The 20,087-nt window shown below is 32.1% G+C and overlaps 1 protein-coding gene across 3 annotated transcripts in view; it reads left to right on the forward strand.

The window, feature by feature from the left end:
* The first annotated feature begins 1,240 nt into the window (after nt 1-1,240).
* The window catches only part of LOC114338432 (tyrosine-protein kinase Abl), a 277,967-nt gene continuing 259,120 nt past the window's right edge, over nt 1,241-20,087 (forward strand). For 2 of the 3 annotated variants that reach the window (XM_050659242.1, XM_028289035.2), the window contains exon 1: nt 1,241-1,670. In XM_050659242.1, the coding sequence (XP_050515199.1) occupies nt 1,541-1,670 (130 nt within the window). In that variant the 5' untranslated portion in view covers nt 1,241-1,540. The remainder of the gene's footprint in view (nt 1,671-20,087) is intronic. The other variant, XM_050659241.1, reaches the window with a different exon arrangement.

Below are 20,087 nucleotides of genomic sequence, written 5' to 3' on the forward strand. Positions count from 1 at the left end.
GGTCATTATTTTTCATGCAGAATTACCCCTTAAAGTTTGCCATATTTATTTAAAAACACCCTGTATTGCCGAAAAACAAGGCTAGTTGTTAAAGTACCTAACTTTTTTATTATCCAACATAAGGGAATGAATTAAAAAACAGAATGTTAAGAAAACCTCAGGCTACAGTTGGGTTTTAATTTCAGTATTTTATAAATTCTAGAATATTCCACAGGGTGTTGAGAACTTTGAGAAAAAAAACACAGTTTGATTTGTACACCCGGTATACAATAAAAATTTACATGTTTACCAATAATATTATTATAGCGATATTGTTAAAAATACAAATTACAAATTACTACCAAATTAACAAATTACTACCTCAAATCACAAAATTTAAATCTGACCTAAACTTTTTGCCCTCCAGTGTATATTCATAAAAAAAATCACAATTGGATGTAGATAATATAACGCGCTGCAGTTTTTCAGCTTTCTTGAAAAAAATACAAAATGGAGTAGTCCGTCTTTGATACTCAGCTCTTCATGTAATACCTATAGGGATTTTCATTCACAATCATTTGTTTCGAGCTTCTCTTATAGGGCTTTTCATTCACAGTCATTTGTTTCGAGCTTCTGTCATGTGTCACACAATATTAATATATCTACGTCATACGTTATTGGGATATAAATGATACAAATGAAAGACGTATGACGTAGATATATTAATATTATGTGACACATGACAGAAGCTCGAAACAAATGACAATCGATGAAAAGCCCTATATATGTTGTGTAATCTGTGTATATTAATAACTATTATACACGGATTATACGACATATGACAGGAGCTCGAAACAAATGACAACCGATGAAAAGCCCTATTATAAATTTTGTATATTTATTATGATATATTAAATTATAAGCATAAAAATAAAATTAAACCATATACGAATGAAATCGAACCGAATACCTATAATAGTGTCACGCTCTTATTTTTTTTTTTTTTGTTTTATAATTTATTGAAAATCGTACATTGCAGTCAGATTCAGTTTCGTTTTATTTAGTTCTAGCTGGCTTTATTTTGGTGTTATTTTTAAAGCCCGTTATTCAAATGTTTCAGATGTTTTGTATATATCTTATCTATCATATTTCTACCTTTCGTATGTTACACCACTGGTAAAAATTTAATTTGTTGTCAAAGTGCTGACCTCAAACGTCGAATCCGTTAACCATATAATCGACATACACATGCGAAACAAAGATGGCACTTCTCCGAGGAAGAGAGACAGTAAATCAAGTAAAAATATGGCGGAATAGACAGTTACCAGCAGGGGTTGATGAATGGCAAAATTAAATTAATACAGCCATATAAAATAAAAACTAATATTAATATAAGTAACATAAGTGAGTTAAGACTTGTGCGGTGTGTTTCGGCGTATTATGTAGGTGAAAAAGTGAAAAGTGCGTCGGCTAATCCACCCTTTCGGAGTGGTGAGGTGTACTTATCAAGAAAAAATAGTGACAATTCCCTTTTGCAATCATAAGGGCATGAATTCAAGCCATGGGTGCTCAGAATACAAAGGAAAGAAATGTTTCTATCGGAAGCCATTCAATCAGAGCTACAAGAAACAGACCTAGGCCTTTGAGAGATGGACGTCAACCTATCTCCAATATTTTCACCGAACACAACGGTATGAATCATTTTTGTTTTTCTTTAACTTCCTCTTCACAATTTTCATTTAAAACATACATGGATAGAGAAGTGGTAATCTTGACATTCCATCTACTACATTTACATAAAAATGCAATTTTTACAATCTGTTATCATCGCCGTGTACAGCTTCTTTCTACATTACAGTATTCTTATCCATTTCCGAACTCAACAAAAGAATCGATCTACAAGTGGCTACTTGTTCTTTTACTGAAATCTTGTTTATACAAGTTTTATTTTGGCAGTCAAACATACAATGCTCAATTTATTGTTACATTTAGGTACATGTCTGGGGTTAGTTTTGGGTTCAAAATCCTTGAAAGTTCAATCCAAATACTTGTGTATCATTGAAAACAATTCACTGCCTTTCATAAGTGTGTATGTTTTGCTTTTTCAACTGACTGAAGTGCATAAAAAATGCAACTATCTTAACAATGTTTATAAACAAATAATATGGTATATAGTAATTAAATCTATTTTAAATTCAAAAGGAGTGTGAAACAAAACTGTTTAATAACTTTGGAAATGTATTACACATGATTGAACTAATTGATTTATATTATTGCAAACATTAAATAATGTGTTTAGTACTTTTTAAAATACAATTAAGTAAACTGTAAATAGGTAAGTACAAATTTTTAGGATTCTTGATGACAGGTGTAATAAGTATGTATGACAGTCAATAGATACATTTATTGAAACATGTTACAAATAAATAATTATTTTTCCTTAAAGCTGTCTAAAAACCACTTTTATATTAATTAAATTAATTTTCTTTGAAAAATCAAAAAATATTTTCCTATACAAAGGGCTCACCATATACAGGGTGACCAATGAGGAACTTTATATATTATGCTCCTACCTCATATATAGAGGCATCTATGTAAAATAACAAATGACTGTTAAAAAGTGTCGGCTTCAATAGGGCTTTTCATCGATTGTCATTTGTTTCGAGCTTCTGTCATATGTTGTATAATCTGTGTATAATATTAATATACAGGGATACTATGACATATGACAAAAGCTCGAAACAAATGACTGTTGTTGAAAAGCCCTATTGTTTAATAATATACAGGGTGAGTTCTGAAATTTCTATTTCTCATATCGTCGCCTTAGTACTATAACTTGATAACTCCAAAATTGACGTTTTTGAGATAACTAGTTCACAAGATGTATTTTATTTGCCTCCATATTGTGTAAGAACTTGATAGCTCACTTCAAACGGGTTAAGTATTTATTTATGATTGACGAAAGTTGATAAAACTCATATGCCACAAATATTCAGTGCTAAAACTTGACAAGATAAGTTATCAAGCTATTATTTAATCGAAATAATCGTGAATACGACATACACTGAATGCTATAACTAGATAACTCGAGTTATCTAGTTTTAGCACGTGTTTCTCTGAAACCATTGAACTTACCACATCATTGCTATCTGTTTATTTGGTTCATTTTAATGCAAGAATTCGAGAATTGTTAGCAGATCTGGCAACCCCCATGGCAGAGGGCTAATTTTCAACAAAATAATGTTTAAAATAGTAGTTGTGTTAAAAGTTCACTTATATGCGACTTAGCACAACATGCGACATTACCAAATGTTAACATTATGGTAGTGCTAAAAGTTGATAACTTTAATTTTTCATGTTTTTTTCCATATTGGAAAACAAATTTACACCATATTCCTAAATAGATCAGTTGCCAAAAAGTTAAGGAACAGTATTTTAGAGCCGCAGAGTGAATTCCTTATTTACCAACATCATAGTAGCAGCACAAATATCTTTAAAATCTTTAAACTCGTTTATCTCAAAACTACTAATTTCGAGTTATCAAGTTATAGTATTAAGGCGACGATATTGCATCTTTGGGGAAACACTGAAGTACTTAAGTGTACATTTTTCACAAATTGAGTTATCAACAGTATGATACTACTTTGTATTTGTCTGGGGAAACAAAGTCAGAATTGCAATTTTTCCCTATTGCACTAGATGAAGTGTACCAATGTCGTTGAATTTCCGTTTTTACCTTCTCTCTTGGTACAACAAAGTCAGATTGACAGTTGTATGTGATACAACATTTGTTGTTTATTTGGGTTTATATGACTGCGGACACTAAATCCATTCGCCAGATACAACATTAGTATGCAATGAAAAAAATGATGAAGTTTTTGGAGAAACAGTGACATATTTGCTAATTTTTGGAGAAACAATGACCTATTTGCCAATTTTTGTAGAAACAATGATATATTTGCTAATTTTCTCCCCTTTCAGACAGTTTTATGTGGGGATGTTTAAGGATAATCCTAAAAAATCCTTTATATACAGTGATGAGCGCCCTAATAACTGGCAAAATAATGCAAGATATGGAAAACATATTAAGTTGTGAGATAAAAAGAAATGAAACTGGTAGAGGTGAGAAATTTAGCGATAAAAACCTAGAAAATTACATTCTATTTATTGTTTCCCACACTTAGATGTATCAGAGGAGTATGTCACTGTGTATAAAACTGTCACAGTAGCAGTTGCCAAACTGGTCCAATACTTCTAAAGGTGCGAAAACAATAAATAGAATGTAAATTTATAGGTTTTTATCACTAAATTTCCCAACTTTACTACTTAGTTTCATTTATTTTTATCTCACAACTTAATATGTTTTCCATCTTTTGCGTTATTCTGCTGGTTATTAGCGGGCTCATCACTGTATATTATACTTAGTATACAGTAATAACTAAAACGGTGGACAATACATTTTTACTTTCTCTTGTAATTTGCATCTGATTTTTGGTCTTAACTAATTTTCAAAACTTCAAATCGATGGCTTAGTGTGAAAACTTCGTATCTCATTAAATTACAATTTTACAGGAGAGGCAAAAAACTGATTTTCTGCATAATATAACCTAAAAACAAAAATTACGTTACATATTTTTAATTCGAGCACATTGACACAAATATCTGATATTGGCACAGAGCTAAAAGTGTTAGGTAAATGTTGCTATTAAATTGGAAATACAAATATTAACTATGAAAAACATGTAAATATCCTTGCAGTATATAGAGCCTTTGCCAAAGTAACTATGATGGTGGTCAAAACTAAGGTGGTTTTTTGGGACTGAAACTGATTGACATTTCAGTTAATTTCAATGGGGAAAATTGCTTTGACATACAGTGGAACCTCGATAACTCGGATTAATCTGGACTGCGGCCGATCCGGGTTAGCCGGGGAATATGGTAAAACTTAATAAAATACTTTATACTTACAGATAAACTCCGTTATAATTGAAATAACATGAAATATATATGCACAGTACACATCTAAATTAGGTATAGTTGTATAGAGTATAGAGTTGGTCCAGACACTGGTAAACCAGTACACATCTAAATTAGGTATAGTTGTATAGAGTATAGAGTTGGTCCAGACACTGGTAAACCACTTTCACGTTCCCCACAAAATCACACATACAAAGCGTCGTCGAGAGTCTCATTTTTAGCTTTATTAGCTTTGCACCGATTTTCCAAACTGTCTTTTGTTATCATTTTGAAACAAAATTCTTTAATTTTAGTTTTATTTTTCTTCAAATCCAATACTGTAGATGTACTGACACCATATGATGATGCAATTGTTTTTAAAGATTCGCCTTATCAATCCTACCTAATGCTTCTACTTTCTTTTTCATTGTCACTACAACATTTTTACGTTTTGTTGCCATTACGTAGACAAAAATAGACGCAAACACAAATCTATCTGAAGCACAATTACAGAACGGAAGCGAACAATTTAAGACTACTACACACAATACAGTCACAATAGGAACGATGTTATGTTATTTAAGAACGGTGGAGACTAAGACCATTGTTTAAAAAATAATTTTTAAATAGCCTTTTAGTCTTTTTTAAACAATGCCTAAGACAGTTTGAAATACATAAAGGAATACTACAGGTGCCTGCTGTTTCCGATAATCCGAGCCAATGAGTTCTGCCGCCATGTGCCATCAGTCATTTTTACTATCGCATAGTTCAAATTACACAAATATACATTATCTATCAAATATTATACAGGGTGTCCCAAAAGTAGTGGAACAGTCGAATATTTCGCGAACTAAATATCGGATCAAAAAACTGAAAAATACATGTTCAATCATTTTCAAAAATCTATCCAATGACACCAAACACCAACCCCCACTACACCCCCTGGAGGTGGAGTGGAGGGTAACTTTAAAATCTCAAATGGAAACCCCTAGTTTTTCTTGCAGATTTGGATTCGTTACGTAAAAGTAAGCAACTTTTATTCAAGACATTTTTTCGAACTGTTTATAGATGCGCTATAATTGAGAAAAACGATTTATCCTGATACCATAGGTAAATTATAGAAACAGTCTAATATCTCAAGAAATACACTTCCAAATGAGAAACCAGAAAAAAGGTTTTTAATACTTTTCGAAAACCTATCGAATAACATCAAACATGACCCTCCAACCCACCCCCTGGAGGTGGGGTGGGGGGTAACTTTAAAATCTTAAATATCAACCCCCACTTTTTATTACAGATTCGGATTCGTCATGAAAAATTAAGCAACATTTATTCGAAACATTTTTTAGAATTGTTGACAGATGGCGCTTTAATTGGAAAAATACGATTTATTAGCGCCATCTATCAGCAATTTTAAAAAATGTTTCGAATAAATGTAGCTTAATTTTTCATGACGAATTCGAATCTGCAATAAAAAGTGGAGGTTGCTATTTAAGATTTTAAATTTACCCCCCACCCCGTCTCCAGGGGGTGGGTTGGAGGATCATTTTTGGTGTTTATTGATAGGTTTTCGAAAAATATTAAAAACCTGTTTTTTGGTTTCTCATTTGGAAGTGTATTTCTCGAGATATTAGACCGTTTCTATAATTTACCTATGGTATCAGGATAAATCGTTTTTCCCAATTATAGCGCCATCTATCCACAGTTCGAAAAAATTTCTTGAACAAAAGTTGCTTACTTTTACGCAACGAATCCAAATCTGCAAGAAAAACTAGGGGTTTCCATTTGAGATTTTAAAGTTACCCCCCACCCCACCTCCAGGGGGTGTAGTGGGGGTTGGTGTTTAGAGTCATTGGATAGATTTTTGAAAATGATTGAACACGTATTTTTCAGTTTTTCGATCCAATGTTCAGTTCGCGAAATATTCAACCGTTCCTTAGACCATAAAAACTGATAGACACGCCGTAATGCTATTCTCTCGTCTAGAAGAGTGAAGCCAACATAAAACGATTCACACAGCTGTGCGTGACGTCAGTTTACGGCAGAAAACGTTAGAGATTAGAAGTGTTTATAGGCAATTTAAAAATTTTCCAATACACTATTTTTTTAATTATGGTGTTATCTTGGAGTGCATTTAATTGTATGCAGCGACAAAAAAGTCGCTGCTTAATTGTATGCAGCGACAAAAAAGGGGCAAAACACCTAAAATCCAGTTTAAAGCAGCATAATAAACTAGCGATTTTTCAAAAAATTGAAGAGTTTATAAAACATTTTAGTTCACTTAATTGTTCCAACAATTGTGAACCACTACATCTAAGCCAAAGAAAAACGGGTTTTAGTGGTATGATCATTAATTTAAAGTCAGTAATGCGAATTTGGAAAAATTACGAGAAGGGTAATATGGATGGAGGTCTGAAGTATCTTTCGGCCTATAAACTTTCTCAGGATCACTTACAAGTTTTCTTTAGTTCTATTATAGGAGTTATGGAGGTTACAACAACAACCCAACGACAAAACGATTTAAAGATGCATATAGAAGACTCTTAATGCACCAAAGTGTTATAGGATCTACCCAGGCTAATTGTATAGAACAGGCACCTTCCACAATTTTAGCAATGAGCACAACAAATACCGTGAAAATGAAAACTGTTGATCATCAACTCATTGACAACTTTATAACTGATGAAAATAATAGGAAAATAATAACTAGTAACCATGATTATACTGTAAATAATTTAAGTTTTTCAAAAACAGTCATCTTATGTTTGTGATGTTTTTGACTATATCGTTGGGTTCTTAGTTAAGAAATTTAAGAAAACATTAGATTGTGACATATGTTTGTGTGTAATTAAATGTGATAATTTCCAATATCCATTCATAAGACACAAAAATTATAGCATATCAAAACATTTTTTAATTCAACGTTCTAGAGATGTCATTCATATTTGCAAAATTGGTGAAAGCGAAATTAGAATTATGTACAATTTAAAAAAAATGAACGATTCTAACTTAATGACCAAATTGATCTTAAACGTGCATGGTTCTGTGTTTAACGAATACAAAGAACATATGTTTGATCATGATTTTGAAACAAACCATTTGTTTAATCTAATAAAGATAATTTGTTTGCATTACTGCTACATCAGATTGTACCACGAAGGTGAAAAACTAAATAATGTAATAAGAGTTAGATGTAAGTTAACAAAAGCTATTTTGTTTTGTGGTTAATAAAGTAATAGATTTCCTACATATTTTTTCACCTAACCTGAAAGTTATACCCAAAAGAAAATTACTCTCCTTTAAATTTATTTTTAATTATCAAACAAGAAGAGATATACCAACGATATACTTTCAAATAAAACATTTATTTTTACAAAATTATTTTAAGTCAAAAATATTTATTAATTACTTAGCTAAATAATTTTGCTTCCATATTTTTTACAAAATATTGAAGTTATATTAAAATTAATCTAAAATTGGGTAATTTTAATAGTGCTTTGTTAAGAATCCAAACGAGTTCTTGCCGTATTGTGACGTCACTTTCGCGGAAGGTGTTTGCTTCAACGGTTCAGTACAAGGCGTGTCTATCAGTTTTTATGGTCTAAGGACCGTTCCACTACTTTTGGGACACCCTATATTACATACATTTTTATTGTTGAAATGTTTGTCTGATAAAAATCGGTCTGGGTTAGCCGGACTTCCGGGTTATCGGGGGCCGACTTATTGGGATTCCACTGTACGAGCAATTTGACATATGAGCAAGGTTACGGAACGAATTATCATATGTCGAGGTACCACTGTAATTATATTCATACCAGTGAACACTTACTCACAAGTGTGTTGATCCGAATATACCTAGTCAGCACTCCAAATGCTAACTTCTTCACCACACTGTAGCAATCTGGAAGACTACTCCAGGCATTGAATACAATTGCTTGATTTTGTGGCATTTCTTTTAAAGCAACGCAACATTTGTTAATCAAAATTAACGCACCACACCTTAAAAATGGGACATTTTTGATGTAGATCACCCTCAGTATAAGTTTGAGCACCACTGCCGTAAGGTATAAGAGGACACCTTAAGTAAAGTGAAAAAAGTATGAATCATTAAGGAAACTAAATCTTTAGTTTTTACTGTCATACTTCTGACTCCATCAGTTGCTATTGAAACAGTTTTATTGGAAATTGATCTAATTGTCTTAAAGGCATTTTTGCACAGCATTTGCTACATCTTCCCCTATATATAGTCCTGTCGCCAGGGGGGGTACAACAGCCTCCTTAATTCAGATGGACTTACCCAAGTTTTTTTTATGTATTTTGACCCATAGAACACTAATTTTTTTGGTAACAGTTGATCCGGATGTCGATAAGATTGGGTCCGGGTTATAAGAAAAGAACTTGAGGCATTACATAACAGCGATTTTTCGCAAAACAAAACATTTTTTTGTATTTTTTGAGTGATTCTCAGCAAAAAATGCTCCTACCAAGTTTTTTCGTAGGATGCATAGTTTTCGAGATAAACGCGGTTAAACTTTCAAAAAATCAAAAAAGTGCAATTTTTGAACCCGAATAACTTTTGATTAAAAAATAAAATAGCAATTCTGCTTACTGCATTTAAAAGTTCAAGTCAAATTCTATCGGTTTTGATTAATTGCATTGCTAAAAATTAATTTTTTTATTGTTAAACAAAGCCATAAACACATAGTGTTTCCCGTGCCCAACACATACGTTTTAATGTTCGTAATCTACGTACAAATTGTCTGTGTGCGCGCCTACTCGTTCGATTTCAAATGAGAAATGCATTGAAAACATCATTCAAGCACTATGTGTTTATAGCTTTGTTTAACAATAAAAAAATTAATTTTTAGCCATGATAATAATCAAAACCGATACAATTTGACTTGAACTTTCAAATGCGGTAAGCAGAATTGCTATTTTATTTTTCAATCAAAAGTTATTCGGGTCCCCAAAAAATACAAAAAATGTTTTGTTTTGCGAAAAATCGCTGTTATGTGATTCTTCAAGTTCTTTGTTTATAACAATCTTATCGACATCCGGATCAACTGTTGCCCAAAAAATTCGTGTTCTACGGGTCAAAATACATAAAAAACTTGGGTAAGTTCATCTGAATAAAGGAGGCCGTTGTACCCCCACTGGGGACAGGACTAATATCACAAGACTCATCTATAGCAAAAGTGATAACACACAAACAAGTTGAATATCTTCCACCTCCAAATATCTTATATTTGAAGACATTTTAGCCCTTCTATCTTGTAGTGTTTTCGCGGATAGTGCCAAATCTTTGATTTTGTTTCAAGATTTCTGGTTTGTTTTTGAACCACAAAACAGTTGAATCAGCTGCATATATGACACACTCTTTGACATACTCACACTCACCATATGTGAATGGTTTGTCTTGCATTTGCATTACTTGTAGATTCATAGTTACTTAATATGGAACTTGATTCTGTTTTTGTCTTTGGAGCTCGTCAATACCTTTTTTTCATTCTTTTCCGACTAGAGATAGATTAACAAAATTACATAATACGATTTTTTAGTGAAGGGTCTCTCAAAATTTGATTTCTTAGTGTGTGCAAGTTTTTCCTTGCAAATGAGACAAGTCAAGCAAGAGCTTTCAACGGTCTGACGACAGTGACCACGTCTGTCATTGGGGATGCGCATGGTATGGGGGTTAGGAGCTAACCTAACCTAAATTACTTCGGCCACATAGCTAGAAGAACGGGGGTGATGGAACTATTGGTAGTAGAAGGAAGGGTAGTAGCCCGATAAGGGAACACAAAATTTTATGAAAACTTCCAAAAAAATAAAAGAAGGATGAAAATTTGGGAATAGGTAGTTGAAATTGTCTATTATTATATAAGAAAAAGTTTACAATTCTACATCCCCTCCATTTTACAAAAATTGGGAAATACGGGGTGAAAAATATTTTCTCGGGGGTGAAAAAATATACGTTCAAAATATAAGTCCGAAATTGTATAAAATTACTAATTCTAAGTAACTTTTGTTCTATAGAGTTTTTTTAAGTTAATACTTTTCGAGTTATTTGCGAGTGAATATGTTCATTTTTGACAAAAAAAAACATGTTTTTGGACGGTTTTTCGCAGATAACTCAAAAAGTAAGAATTTTAGCGAAAAAATATTCTTAGCAAAAATATAGCTTATAAAAAACTGAAAACAATGGTGTATGCATAAGGTCTGTAGACCCAGCAGAAGCAGAGTGGTAGCTAATGAAAAGTAGGTTTTTCTTCGTCAAATTCCAAATCGAGTATTTCAATTTGAAATAACCCAAAAACAGAGCTCTTTTCGGGGAAAATTCATTATAACTTTTTTAAATGTTTAAAAAAGGTTTATTTTTGTTTTTTAAAAGAACTTCTAACATTAAAAGTAAGTGAGTTACGCTCAAAATATTGCTGGTCTTTTTTATTTTTTGCTAAAAAAATCGCGAAAATCACCCCCTAATTAGCTTCCCAAATAAAATTAATCGTTACCGCTTCACAAGTTACTTTACTTATGTATTGTTTATATAAGCTTCATTGGTTCAAAGTGCTCATTTTTGAAGAAAATTGGGTTTAAAATAAAAAAAAATTTATTTTGAAAAAAATGGAATTTTTTATGGAATTTACTTAAAAATTATTAGTAATACCAAAAATCTCAAAGAGTAATAAAATGTTCGTTTTGCTTTTCTGAAAATTTTTGATTTTTTGTGTTCTTGTTAGACAAAAATTGGTTATGCTATGGCTGTTCAAAATTTGCCTAAACTCGTGATTAGTTACTCGTTCAAGCCATTTTAACTACAGCCTTGCTTTTCTGAAAATTTTTGATTTTTTGTTTTCTTGTTAGACAAAAATTGATTATGCTATGGCTGTTCAAAATTTGCCTAAACTCGTGATTAGTTACTCGTTCAAGCCATTTTAACTACAGCCTGTTCAAAAATAAGCACTTTGAATCGATGAAACTTACAGATCATATAAATAATACATAAGCAAAGTAACTTGTTAAGTGGTAATGATAAAATTTATTTGTGATGCTAATTAGGGGATGATTTTCGCGATTTTTTTTACCGAAAAATAACCCAAAATATTTTATCTCCGAAAAACTGTCCAAAAACATGTTTTTTTTTTTGTTAAAAATAAACATTCACTAGCAAATAACTCGGAAAAGTATTGACTTAGCGAAAAAACTTTATAGAACAAAAGTTGTTTAGAATTAGTCATTTTATCCAATTCCGGTCTTATTTTGAATGTATATTTTTCACCTTCGAGAGGGGGTATTCCCCTCCATTTTTGTAAAATTTTTGTAAAATGGAGGGGATGTAGAATTGTAAACTTTTTCTTAAATAATAATAGACAATTTCAACTACCTACTCCCAAATTTTCATCCTTCCTTTATTTTTTTTGGGGTCAGATTGTTCTTTGATCGGTCTATAGAAAGCCGAAGACCAAGAGGAAGATGTCAAACACGATGGAGAGACTGGTTCATCTGAATAGTAGCCAATGGAAACAATAAGCTAATATTTAGAGTGTCAATACACCCTGACAAGTGCTCAATGAACGAGGAGGAGCAATTTCAATATTAATAAACTTAATTTATTAATACGGTATGCGGCAAAATAAACAGTACTGAAATTCGTATGCCTCAAATTTGTATGTGTCTTGCGCCGAAACGTAGAGTGGTTTCCGAACGTCATTATAACTCATGTGAATGTCGTGTTAATGTTAGGTGCTTCAAAATGGTTCTCAGTTTTGCAGAAAAAAATTATATGGTGGAGTACTATTTTCGGTCATACGAAAATGGTCACGAAAACGGTAAGCTTAAAATCAACAAATGTTTTCAGCAGGACCGCACAACCTGTCACACTGCCAGGGAGTCTCATCGAATACTGCGCGATCATTTTGGGAGTTGCCACTCACCAGAACTAACGCCACCAAATGCGTACATATGGGGAATGCTGAAGGAGCCAGACAGATCCACCGTCTGCTATTTCAGAATTGCTGACTAGAATTATTAAAGATTTTTTCGTGCTAGTGGCAGTGGCGGATCTAGAAATTTGCCTTGGGAGGGGAAATTTGCCTTAGGGTGCCTTAGGGGGAACTTCCAATGAAAAAACAACCAAAAGACATAAAAAAGAATATGTGTGTAATTTGTACGCACGTAAGAAGTTATACTTCTATTATATGATTCCAACGAAATTAATATACACACACCGGCAAAATTAGCCGAACACCTTAAAAATGGTACATGTTTGATGTCTCGAATTTTCTAAACCAGTGGTCCGATTCGAGTGATTCTTTTAGTATGTTATAGCCTTATTATTTAAGAATATCGTTGTGATAATATTGTTGCTAGACAGGTAAATATCATTTTATACCGGGTGTACCAATCATACTGTGTTTTTTCTTAAAGTTTGGAACACCCTGTGGAATATTCTAGCATATGTAAAATATTAAAATTAAAACTCAATTGTAGAGTTAGGCATTCTTAACATTCTTCTTTTCGATTCATTTAATGATGTGGGATAATAAAAAAGTTATGTGCGTTGACAACTATCCATGTTTTTCATCAATAAATCCTCATAGTAGGGGAGGAAAGTATGCTAAATTTGCAGTTACTCGAGCGTTATTATTAGATTGTGAAGAGTATGTGCTAAAACCAGAAACATGTTACTTAAGTTAAGTTTTCCATAAAGTGGGGACTTTTCATTTTTTAATTTAATTTTGCATTTGAAATAATCGTTTTTTTCGGATTATAGCGCTATCTATCCATAATTCGAAAAATTAGTCGAATTAAAGTTACTTATTTTTACGTAAAGAATCCAAATCTGCAATAAAAATTGGGGGCTCCTATTTAAGATTTTAAATTAAATCCCCCACCCCACCTCCGTGGGGGCTCGTGTTTGGTGCCATTCGATAGATTTTTCAAAAATATTGAATACATGTATTTTGCAGTTTTACGATCTGATGTTCATTTCGCGAAATATCGCAGGGTTCGTATGTCAACTTTTTAATTTACCCCTCAATCCTTTCCTTGGGGGTTCGTTTTTGGTATCATTCGATAGACTTTTGAAAAATATTAAACAATTATTTTTTAGTCTTACGATCTGACGTTCATTTCGCGAAATATTCGCTTTTTTTGTGAAACTTTGTGACTCGCCCATTTCCTTAGGCCACGTTTAAATTGTCAGATTTTTTAAATATATGCACTATTTTTCTGAGGATAGATTTTTTTTCGGATCCCCCTTAACGAACTCCCCTGTATTAAGAACCAATATTATGGTAGAGGTACACTTACAGGGTACAAGGTTTCTCACTATTTGCTTATGTTGGACAATAAAAAAGTTATGTGCGTTAACAACTAGCCATGTTTTTCATCAATAACTCCTCATTTTCTGCTTAGTTTAATAAACAATTGTGCGTTAACAACTAGCCATGTTTTCCATCAATAACTCCTCATTTTCTGCTTAGTTTAATAAACAATCCTAAACTAGGCGAGAAAGTTTCACAAAAAAAGCGAATATTTCGCGAAATAAACGTCAGATCGAAAAACTAAAAAATACGTGTTAATATTTTTCAAAGATCTATCGAATAATACTAAACACAATACCTCTCGGAGAGGAGTTGGGGGTAAATTAAAAATTTTAAATACGATATTTCGCGAAATGAACATCAGATCGTAAAACTGCAAAATACACGTATTCATTATTTTTGAAAAATCTTTCGAATGGCACCAAACACGAGCCTCCACGGAGGTGGGGTGGGGGATTTACTTTAAAATCTTAAATAGGAGTCCCCAATTTTTATTGCAGATTTGGATTCTTTATGTAAAAATAAGCAACTTTAATTCGACTAATTTTTTCGAATTATGGATAGATGCGCTATAATCGGAAAAAACGATTGGTGGAAATGGAAAATTAAATTAAAAAATGTCCCACACTTTATGGAAAACTTAACTTTATTTGGTTTTAGCACCCACCCTTTACAATCCAATAGGTCCCCATAACGCTCGAGTAACTGCAAATTTAGCATACTTTCCTCCCATACTATGAGGATTTATTGATGAAAAACATGGCTAGTTGTTAAAGCTCATAAAAGAAAATGTTAAGAATGCCTAATGCTATAATTGAGTTTTAATTTCAATATTTTATATGTGCTAGAATATTCCACAGGGTGTTCCGAACTTGAAGAAAAAAACACAGTATGATTGTTACACCCGGTATAAAATGACATTTACCTGTCTAGCAACAATATTATTACACTGATATTCTTAAATAATAAGGCTATAACTAAAGACCGGATTATATGTTCCTGTTTTGACTGAAATATGTGCATATATATGTCTGAAATATGAGTAAAATATGTTGAAAACATTCCCTAGAAGTTTAATATATGTTCCAAATATGTGGAATATGTGAAAAACATTTTAAAGTAACAAGAAAATATGCATTAAAAAATGTATAGAACTTTTATTAAATAACGGTAAGTACATATTATAGTGACAAAATTAACCTAAATATACCAATGTATACCTATCTAGTACCTATTACTATTACTTACGTTTCTACATTTTATTCCTTCTTATAATCAAATGTTTTTCAATATTTTCAATAGTAAAATTATGTCGCCTATCCGTTAGTAGTAATTTTTATGTTGAAAATCTTTGTTCAGCATCAACTGATGTGATTGGTGCAAATTTTATAACATTAACAATCTCCGCATTTAAATTGGTATCAACATCAAAATCGCCACAAATAATTTGGTTTGCTTCCTGTAATAATAATTTTAAATCACTATTTTTCTGTAAAGTTTCAATTCATTTTTTATTTATTGTTTGTCCAATTTTTCCAGAAACTTCTTCAGCGTTTTCCTTAAATTTCTGAATTAAATTAAGAGACTCTTGTAGTGAAAACGATTCAGTTTTAAGATTGAGGATGGTTTTATAAACAAATTCATAATTGGATTTAATAAAACAAAGCTCATTGTGCAGTGATCTGTTTTCTAAAATTGATTTGCATTTTGAAATCGCACCAATATTTGTTTCTTCAAAACCTAAAATTAGTTCTTTTATAGGGAGAAAATGTTCCGCATAAAAACAGGCAGCTTTTAAATATGTTCCCAAACTTGTGATTATAGGCTCCGGTAGCAAAGGAGTATTTGGTAATTTTTCTTCATATATCTGAATCTTTAAAGGCGATTTTAAAAATATTTTCTTCACGTTGCTAATTAAACTATTATGTAGGAAATGAATTTCGAATTTCTTCCGCCACTCTGTTTAAACCATGCGCCAAATACGTCACATGATTTAAATTGGGATATAAAACTTTTAGTTGTTGGCCAGCTTTGACCATGTATGACGCAGCATCGGAAATCATAAGCAAGATTTTGTTAGTTGGAACAATGTCGGGAAGGAAAAAGTTCATGAAAGCATCATTTATAAACCTAACCATTGTTACATGGTTAACTGTGTCAAGCTGTTTACAGCCAAAAATATGTCAAAATATGCCAAAATATGTTAAAAATATGCCAAAATATGTCAAACGGTCGAAAATATGTCCAAACCATCAAAATATGTTAAAAAACCGAAAATATTCTAAATATGTAAAATTAAATTAGTGTCAAACGCCTTTAATTATCATAATTCGTCCACATCCTGAAGCGTTTGATTGTATCTTTGATGGTTATCGATATGCAAAAAACATATAATCCGGTCTTTAGCTATAACATACTAAAAGAATCACTCAAATCGGACAACAGGTTTAGAAAATTCGAGACATCAAACATGTCCCATTTTTAAGGCGTTCGGCTAATTTTGCCGGTGTGTGTAATATGTACTTTAAACAGTTTATTTATATTTTATTTAAATATTTAACTAATTTTAATACTTACTACTTTCCAAACATTTTCATTAAAACAATACCAAAAATTAAAAAAATAAAAGAATAAAACACAGAAAAACACATTGAAAAATGCCACAAAGAAATGATTTCTGAACAATAATTGTTGGCAAAAATTTTATCTAAATACGCATTTTCTGAAAAAAATTATATAACAAATATATTCACAATCATAAAATGTATAAAAAAAATAAAAAAATAAAAACTTGCATTGGGATTCGAACCCGCGTGCTTAGATTTGAAATCCACTTACACACACCCGTCACCCGACTTAACCACTTACACGTACTTGTCATGTGGGAAGATAGGCTAACTGAACGTTTTACTGTTTGGCAGTTCTGAATTTAATCAAATTAGTTTGATTTTTGTATGTCTGTGTTCACAAAGGGAATTAAAATACAACAAAACATAGAGTAAGAAAACAATAGGTATATTAGATGAAGAGTGATAGAAATTTTGTTGGTAATCAAATTATGCAAAACAAAACATTAGAGATAGGTACATACATTTTCCAAATAGGTAAGTACCTATGTAATTTTTTATTACAATACTGAAACATTTACAATTAAGTACGTACCTGTTGCTTTTAAAAACTATTTAAAAAGTTACTACAATTATAAACTTGCTTTTGTCTGTGTCCTCACAACAATAAAAACTAATATAGGTACCTATACAATATTTGTTTATCCATAACCTCCATATTGAACAATTATTGTCATGTCATTTGAACACCCAATCAGAGCAAAGGTATAATGCGTCTGCGTCGGGGACCAAGGTTTTTGATGAATTCGCGCATATTAAATTTCACTTCCATCGCGCCTAAAGAAGTATAACTTCAAAAAAGATCAACTCAAATTACATAAAAGACATGAATAATAACTTATAGGTATAGTCTGTTCGCTAAACTCAGACGCAACTGGCTACATATTTTAGTCGATAACTTTTTTGTTTTTTCCAATTTTGCAAAAATTGGCGAAATTACTAACTATTTAGTGATTATTAACTATTTAGTAATTATTTTTTGCCAATTGTACTAAAATTGGCAAAATTACCGACTAAAATATCTAGAAAGTTGCGTCTGAGTTTAGCGAACAGACTATATTAAGTTTCCTTAATTTTCCTAACTAGCGTGTTTATTGGGTTGAATTTGTCTTTCCGTGGTTTCGGTTTCATGTCAGCTAATATATTTTTATGTTTGAACAATTTTTTTCTTTAATTTTGGAACTTGTTATAGAGGGAAATTTCCTCCTTTTCCTGGGCATCTTTAAAATCTGTTTTATCGGGAATGTGCGTCGTCGTGAATAATGTTTGCAAGATATACTAGCTAATATATAAATAATCATAAACATTTCAATATTAATTTCGGTACTGTTTATTTTGCCGCATACTGGCATACTGTATTTAAATGAATTAAATTTATTAATTTAAATAAACAATTTCATTTTTATATCAACAGACCAGCGAAATTTACCATTTTAAAATATCGTAGACTCTTATATATAATATTCTTCACAATAAGTCTTCCTTTTTTAAATTTACGGAAAACGTTCTGACGCTCTGATCTCTTAACAAGTTAACTTTCAACAGTTTATAATGATTTCGTTCTGCAAAAGAGTAGCACTCGAATTCTAACACTAATTAATGTTGAAAATGCTCTCTTGGAAAGGATGAAAATCCGATTAATAGAATTTCCTTTTAAAAACTAGTCTAGAAAATATGTTTTCTCTACGCCCTATCTTTAAAGTTCCTTATAGTTTTTGCATATAAAATGAATGTTTACAGTTAGAGTGAAAAAAAGGGTTAAAAAAGTGCCAAAATTACATAAAGTAATACAATTGATTACTGCAATTAGTCCACACCCATATCCAAAAAAAATTTAACCTTTGGTTTTGACAACACGTGAACTGTAATAAATTACACATGAATTTATTGATGAGTAACGTTAACATATTGGTAGGGGAGCCTAAGCGGGGATTTTTGCAGTTACTCGAGCGCGTCAGATTATTACATGGGGAGAAACCTTGCACCCTGAAAATGTACCTCTACCATATATTGGCTCTTAATGCAGGGGAGTTCGTTAAGGGGGCACGAAAAAAAAAATCTATCCTTAGAAAAACTCGAAATCGTCATATTAAGATAAGGTAAGTTAAGTATAGTGGAACCTCGATACGTCGGATTAATTGGAACCGCGGTCGATCCGGGTTATCGAATATCCGGGTTGTCCGGAGAATATGGTGAAAATGAATATAATACAGTATACTTACAGATAAACTCAATTATAATTGCAACATGAATTGCAAAACATGAAATACATATGCACAGTAGGTACATTTAAATTAATTACAGTTGTATACAGTATTGTCTATTTCTTGGCAAAAAACTCAGTCAAAGTGAAAAAATGTTTGTTTTGTCTGATGAAAATCGGTCCGGGGTATCGGAGGCCGACTTATCGGGGTGCCACTGTACATGCAAAACTGTGTATATTTAAAGAATCTGACGATTTGAGCGGGGCGTAAGGAAATGGGTGAGTCCCAAAGTTTCACAAGAAAATAACGAATATTTCGCGAAATGAATGACAGATCGAAAAACTAAAAAATACACTTATTCAATATTTTTGAAAACGCTATCGAATGGCATCAAACTCGACCCCCCACAGAGGTGGGGTGGGGGGTTACTTTAAAATCTTAAATGGCAGCCCCCATTTTTTATTGCAGATTTTGATTCCTTATGTAAAAATAAGTAACTTTTATTCGAGACATTTTTTCGAATTATGGAAAGATGGCGCTATAATCTAAAAAAAAAACGATTGTTGGAAATGGAAAATTAAATTAAAAATGGAAAGTTGTAACATCCTGATCATAACAAGACCAGGGCATTAAGCAACACCACACTGTTGGGAGAAACGATGGGAGGAATTCCTCGAACATCCCTTAGGATATTCAAAAGAAAAACGTCCACCGTTCCATCCATCAGAATGGTGCTCTGCCCGACTGCTCAGCCCTGGGTTCGTTCCCTGTTCATTCTTCCTTCACACCCATCCCAGAAAAGGTACAGGAAATAAAAAGTCTACCTAATCATTTTTAAATACGCTATTTATTGAAATATAAAAAAAAAACTTAACAAAAATCATTTTTATTGTATACTGATAACAAGTTAATTTTCTAAGCCCGTGACCGAGATCCCGCTGGTAATCGGTACAAAAGTTATAAAGGTAAAAATTTACTCAGCTTTAAGTCCTTCCGTT

Source organism: Diabrotica virgifera, chromosome 8 (assembly GCF_917563875.1).
Source record: "Diabrotica virgifera virgifera chromosome 8, PGI_DIABVI_V3a".
Classification (NCBI taxonomy): domain Eukaryota; kingdom Metazoa; phylum Arthropoda; class Insecta; order Coleoptera; family Chrysomelidae; genus Diabrotica; species Diabrotica virgifera.